A 6864-nucleotide genomic window follows, 5' to 3' on the forward strand; every position below is an offset into this window, starting at 1 on the left:
CTCTTACCGCCCCTGCACCTCTGGCTTGTACTCCACTTCTGTATGAATAAATAAATAAATCTTAAAAAAAAAAAGTGCCGCTTTGGATCACACTAGTGTTATCCAGTAAAGCATGGAAGGAGGCTGGGGCTTGCTGCCTTGTGCCACCTCCTGGCTCTGTGCCCACATCCTTGCTGCTTACCGTGGCCACCAGCCGCTCCCGGTCCTCCGCCTTCCCCACGTGGCACACGGTGCCCGTCACGCTCAGCCCCTCCCCCTGCAGCGCAGCCACTGCCCGGTCCACGTTCTGCTGCTTCCGGCTGCTGACCACCACGTGGGCCCCGTCCTGGGCCAGGCGCCGGGCGATGGCGAAGCCTATCCTGCAGGAAGAGACAGAAATTGTCAGGGCCAGAGCAGGATGAGGGTGAGCGCGTGGACTCCAAAGTCACCTGGGGTTGAAGTCTAGCTCTCCCTCTGGGTGACCCCCGCGGGTCTGTGCTGTGTGTGAATAGGGTGAGTGGCGCACCTCAGCCATCACCATGCAGATCTGCTTAGCACATCTTGGCATCAGTTTACGGATTTTTCCTAAGCCTCGGCATTCAGCAACTCAACTCGGGATCTGCGATCACCTCCCACAGGTGCCTCTAGGGGGAGTGTCCAGCACCCAGCGCGCACTGTAGGAGAGAAACTGGGGGTGTAGCTGAGGCCACTTCCCTGATTGGGTGACTTGGCTCAAGCGCGCCCCTGCCCCCAAATACCACCCCTTTGAGTCTATCATCTCAAAATTCGGTCCTTAGTTGTGTTTTGAGGTGTATGTGAAAGGAAGGGTGGAATGTAAATGTTTACATCACTCCCCAGGGAGGAAGGATTACACTCTGCAGCAACTGGCAGCCATTAGCCTTTTGCAACATTTCTGTTTTGAAGTTGTGAAGAGCTGGCAGCTAGCAAAGACCCGGGGGAATAAGATACAGGGTAGACAGGAGTGATGGTGGTAAACAGCCTGGGCACGGGAGGTCCAATGTGCTGAGCTCAACAAAAATCTGGACCCGTGATTTTGTGTGACTTCTAGGGGGTGGTGACTTCTGGGAGGCTTGTCTGGAATATTTCTATAGAAGATGGAAGCAGTCGGAAGGGATTTAAGAAATTTGGGCTCTCTTGGATTTCTGGCTCTGGTCTTCCCAGACTCTAGGTGGAGCCGGTGACTGGGGCAGCCCAGAGCACTGGACACGAGCTTGATGGGGGCAAAACAGAGGTGGGGCAGTTGAGCCGAGGAGGCAATGACCAGAGACTGACACTGGAGGGGCCTGGGCCTGGGACTTTCCTGGGGCTGCAGGTCGACCACGTGGCTCCTTCTTTTCCCAGCTCCGCCTCTGGCCGCGCCTTGAGGCCTGAGGACAGGGGCCGGGGAGGTGAAGGACAGGCTAGTGCCAATTTCCAGGCAGCAGGGGGCCTCGGAGACTCTGACCCAGCACTCACCCGTCGGTGGAAGCCGTTACGAGGGCCACTTTATTCGCAAGAGGGTCCCGGCGTGCCACCCCGGAGCTGGCCATCCGTACAGACTTCCACACTCGGGCAAAGACACCCCGCAACAACCCCGCCTTCTGCATGGCGCCGGTGGGTCGTCTAGGGTTCGGCGCCGCCCTGCCCTGAGGAGGTGACCGTGGCTTACAGAGAGGGGAGGAGAGGGGCGGGTCGCCTCCCCGCCCCGTCCCGCCTCCAGCCGCCTCCAAGCAGAACTGCTCCGGCTGGGGCTTGGGGGGGGCCCTTCGCGGGGGAAACAGACCTGGCCGCGGGCGCCCCCTGCCGGCGCGTGGCCGCCGCGCCCCGCTGTCCTCTGCCCAGGCGGACAGGTTTCCCGCCCCGCCGCTCACCTGCCCCCTGCCGCGACCCGCGCTCCGGGTCTGCCTGCCCTTGCACCCATCCCTCCTCCCAGATCTGCTTGCCCACGCCTTTTCTTGGGAGAGGGGACTTTGAGTTGGTTGCTTTGCCTTCCAGAATCTCAAGGGGGGGCTTCCTCCACATAAGGACAAATGCTTTGATGCTGTTTATGGAAGTGGTCCCCATAGAATTCCCCAAGTGAGGGTCACGGGTGAGGGCGGAGGAGTTGGGACAGAGATGTGTGCAGCAGCTGGTTTAGTCCTGCACTGCTCTTCACTCTGGCTCCCCATCTCTATCATCACAGGCTTGAGGGCAAATCCATCACCGTGGTAACCAGCACTGGTAGTGATAAAGATCCTGACTGGGCAGAATCTCTGACAGCCTCTTCCCAAGAAGACATCCCCATTTTACAAGGCCTAAATGATAGCAACAGGCAAGAGGGTCCCCCAACCAGTGGTGGAACTACAGAGAGCCGAAGCTTGTTCAGTTAAGGGTAATCACTAAGCCCCAGGCCTTAACCTCTACCCTAGCTCAGTAAATGTTTGCTGAATATAAAAGCACTTTATAAAGGGTAAACTAGCAAATGCACAGGCATCATTGCCCCCATATAGTAATTATTATTGCCGCCACAGGCCAGCATCTTTGCTGTAAATTGAGGATGCTGGAGTAGATGATGAATAAATTCCTCACCAGCTATAAATTCTGCATCTGAAACTTCAGCCTCCACTTCTGTCAAGTGGGCTGAAATGATCTCCCTCCTGGGTTTCTGTGAGAAGTAATAAATCTAGAGGCCTTATGGCATACTCTAGAAAGGCCCCACAGACCCAACTGCCAGTACCTCAATTGGTTTAAACCAGTGGCCTCCAAATACCAGGCCGAGAGGTAGAGTGGTCAAGTTTCACTGGCGCCAGGGCAAAGTGAGCAAAATGAAGGCGATACAGGAGTTTCGTGAAGAGAAGCCCACTTAACCTAGCAGTCCGACCTTTATTCTGGATGCGTCCTTATTTCAGTGTTAATCTTTCTAGTAAGAAACGATGATGAAAGCAGGTCGGTTGAGAAGAGCGTTAGTAATTGGTGAAACCATCAGATTGATGTTCTGGCGTCAGACCCAACAGATAGAGGAGAGAGAATTCTCATCTGTGATATTCAGTTCTGGTGTTGGTGTTTAATAGAGTTCATACTTGCGAAAGATTCATTGAGTATCTGTGCAGGTCAGCCAGGTGCCCACACAAAGGATTTCACTGTTCAAAAGTGGATGTCCAGGGAGCAAGCACACCAACAGGTACCTGCCACATTCTCTGTGTTTCTCACCTGAGAAGGTAGAGCAGCAGCAATCAGCTTTGGTGCTCAGTACATTCTGATGAGACAAGAGAGCTTAAGTCTAATTTCCCTGGTGTCCAGGAAAACTGACTCTGACTGGTGCCCATCAGTCTGAACCTCATGAATTATTGACAAGAGGAGCTGGGTAGTGTGATGTTCCTCTCCTTCTTCCCCTGTTCTGAGCTAATGCACTGCGGGAACTCTTCCCAGCGTGCCTGGCCCATGGGGCTGGGGGAGGGGGTGTGGACTGCAGCAGGGGTCCTCAGGGCTTGGCTGCCAAGGACAGTCCCCAGGCATATCTGATCTCTCCTCACCTCCTGCTTCTTACCTCCAGGAACTGAGCTTGGGGGAAGGGCGGGGGATAGCCTTGTCTCTGGGTGAGCATGCCATGCCTCTCCTGTTTGGGCAGGGTGCATATTTGACCTCTGGCATTATTTTTTTGCTTTTGCTTGAGGGGTCTATTCAAAGTTGATTTTTTGCATATTTTTAATTAAAATATTTAAATTGCTACAAAATTGTATTATAGCATTAATACATTTCAGATATGCATCATTATAAATTTATGTATATACTAATTAAGTTCATCACTAAAAGTCTGATTCTGTCCTTCTCCATATAGTTGGCCCTTTTTACCCAGTTTACCTATTTTTTTTTTAAAGATTTATTTATTTGTGCATACAGAACTGGGGTACAGGCCAGAGGCTCAGGGGCGTCGAGAGGCTTCACCAGAGACAGAGTGGGGAGCAGAACAGGCAGATCGACAAAGTACACTGCTGAGGGGAGCAGCGGGCGAGTCAGGAGAGGTCTGCCACGCCATGTGGTCACCTCCGGGGCAGGCGGGAATTGAACTCATGCAGAAGCGGCTTTAGATTCTCAGTGCTGTGCTTTAACCCGCTGCGCCACCAGGGAGGTCCCCAGTTTACCTATTTTCCTTCAGCTTCCCATTTTCCCTCAGCTTTCCCTTCTGGTAACCACTGTCTGGACCTCAGAGCCAGGTTGTGGCACCATTTCTTTTGAGAGAACACAAAAGGCCTTAGGCTTTGGCAGTCTAGGTGTGTTTCTTAAAAAAAAAAAAAAAAAAAAAAAAAAAGGCCTTAGGATGGGCAATCTGCACACAGAGAACAGGAGAGGGAAGGCAAAAGTGTGAAGTCTCTAGCTCCTCCTCATCAAGCCAATTTGTTCAAGATGGGATAGGGTCTCTGTGGGGGAAATACAGGTATGGGTAGGAGTCTCTCTGAAATGGAAACTTTACGAGGGAAGCCATGGTCTAGGACTGATCTTGCTTGAAGGTACAGATCTTGAGGACACGGCTCTGTGATGGAGGACTGTCTCCCTCCTTCAACGACTGATGGTGGTCCGGATGGGGGCTCACCTGGGCGGATACAGCCTGCATCTGTAGTAGCTGTCCTTGACAGCCCACTGTCTCATGCATGAGACACAGTCAGGATGGACAGTGGGAGGGCTGGTGATGGCCACTACTATTGAATACTTACCCCCTCAATGCCTGCAAGCGTGGGTGCTTGCTATAAATCTTATTGAGGATTCTAATCCGGTGCGATAGGCATTTATTTTCATATGTGAAATTGGAGTAAGCCATGACCGCCTGACTGCTGTGTTTTGTGACTAGCTACTCTTCATTTTTCTGACCTTGTTGGGGAATGGCTGTCTTCATAGAAATAACTTTTCTCTGAATTTTAGCACCAGAGTGTTTTTGTTTTAATCATTAAATTATCTATTCTTTAAATTATAAAAACAAAAAGACTATAAAAATTATAAAAATAACACATATTCATAAATTTAAAGAGACAGGAGGTTATGAAGTGAAAAGTAAAAAAGCAACTCTTCCCTGTGCTTCTCTTATCTGTTCCCCATATAGCCCAATTCACACTGAGTTGACTGACAGTGTGTCCTCATCTGTATGCTTAAGACTCAACTGCAGGCACACATAAAAAGGTTAATAAAGGGTTTATTTACTAGAGAAAGGGAAATGAATAACTCAGGGAAAGACAGGGAGAGAGAAGTTGGTTAATGCGTCCTCCCAGTTCTGCTGACCTGAAACCCCAATAGCACGTTGAAAGCCAGCAAAAAGCCAAGAGACAAGCCACAATCTAGGAGGCCAAGAGAGCCCCTAAGCCCACATGTCCAGTTTTATATCCAAACATGGCTGCCTAACTCCACCCTCAGGTCCCAGCATGCTTCTCTTTGATGTTGCTGGGATTTGTAGTTCTGGAGTCTGGGGTGGGGGTGGAGTCCACAAACCCTGTATCTGTAGAGTTCATTCAGGACATCCTTTCCCTTTACAGCCTTATGTTTCCTTCCAGAATTTTCCTATGGACTTACAATTTTTCTTAAACATTTATAAATTTCCCTTCCAAGTGTTTACCACAAATGGAACAGCACTCTATACTGTCCTTCAAACTGTGCTTCTTTTCTTCCTTCGTCTCTCCCCCTTCTTTTTTCATTTTTAAAAATAGTCTTTGAGTCTGTTCTGAGAGGTATACAAAAGATCTGCTTTATTCTCTCTCTCCCTTTTAAAAGTAACTGTACAGTATGCCATTGTGTGGCTATTCCATAATTTATTTAGTCAATCTCCTACTCATGAACATTTAAGCTGCCTCCAGCATTTTGCTCTTTCAAACAATACTGCAGTGAACAACCTTGGGTGAATATATATTTTGTGTTTGAGGCAAATACATTTGTGCCCTGCATCAAATGATTTAAATGGATGGCTATGGCCAAATCACCTTCAAAATAATGTACCTAGGGCTCGTGGATGTGGTGTTGTAAAGTGAACTTAGCTGCTATCTAACTTGGGGCCCTCTAAAGGAGCCCACTACTTTGGAGCATCCAGCTGGACTGGTGCTTGCCAGGTCTGCTCCGCTGGTTCTAACAGTTCCTCCTTCTCAATTCTGCCTCCTCCCTTTCCCTTGCAATCCTGCTTCGGCTCCTCCCTTTTACTTACTCTGCTTAAACCTTGGGACTCCTAACTTCCACTTGGCGTCTGCTCTGCGTGAGGGCTCCCAGGATGTTTTTTCTTTGGGTCCTTCCCCTGCCAGACCCTACTCCTGACAGGGGACCTTGCCCTAAGGGAGCTGTCCACTCTCTGAACTAGAGCATCAGGTGCTCAGAAGCAAGAATTCCAGCTCCACAGCTTCTGCCATGTGTGTTAAATGTGAGTGGAGACTTTGGTTGAAATTGCAGGTGGGCTTTGGCTGTCTCAGCCAGCAAGGTGAAAAGATGGTTCTGGAGCTTCACATGTCCTTGAGATCTCTGCTTGTTTGAGGTGAAGAACTGCTTCCTTCCCAACTGAACACACACACACACACACACACACACACACACACACACACACACACACAAACACTTACGCCTTCCAATAACCATAGCAGTTCTTAGGGACAATGCAGTCAAAATCCACTTTAGGAAAGAGAACCATTTCCCTTGAGGTACCAGGCTGCTTCTCAGGAGATAGCACTTGACATTATTGTGCAAAGTGGTTTGCGTCCCCTCTCCTGCTCTGAGAACATTCAGAGGCCTATGGTGTGAAATGAATAAGCCCATCACAGGTCTTGCCAGAGCACCAGCAGCCTGCTTCAGAGGGCCTCTTTTTATTGGACTATCAAATTCTTGAGCAGCACTGCAGCTTTTGAATCGCTGCACAGGATATGGAAGGAGTTGAAGAAGTTA

The 6864-nt window shown here is 49.9% G+C and overlaps 1 protein-coding gene across 4 annotated transcripts in view; it reads right to left on the reverse strand.

The window, feature by feature from the left end:
* LOC101619418 (dehydrogenase/reductase SDR family member 4) overlaps positions 1–1668 on the reverse strand; it is a 10764-nt gene extending 9096 nt beyond the window's left edge. For 3 of the 4 annotated variants that reach the window (XM_012734105.1, XM_012734104.1, XM_004694622.2), the window contains exons 1-2: positions 1456–1664; positions 182–359 (exon numbers count right to left, since the gene is read on the reverse strand). In XM_012734105.1, coding sequence (XP_012589559.1) covers positions 182–359; positions 1456–1586 — 309 coding nt within the window. In that variant the 5' untranslated portion in view covers positions 1587–1664. Of the gene's footprint in view, positions 1–181; positions 360–1455 lie in introns of all 4 variants that reach the window. The other variant, XM_012734106.1, reaches the window with a different exon arrangement.
* Between the last annotated feature and the right edge of the window lie 5196 nt (positions 1669–6864).

Source organism: Condylura cristata, unplaced genomic scaffold (assembly GCF_000260355.1).
Source record: "Condylura cristata isolate star-nosed mole 26May11 unplaced genomic scaffold, ConCri1.0 scaffold00045, whole genome shotgun sequence".
NCBI lineage: Eukaryota > Metazoa > Chordata > Mammalia > Eulipotyphla > Talpidae > Condylura > Condylura cristata.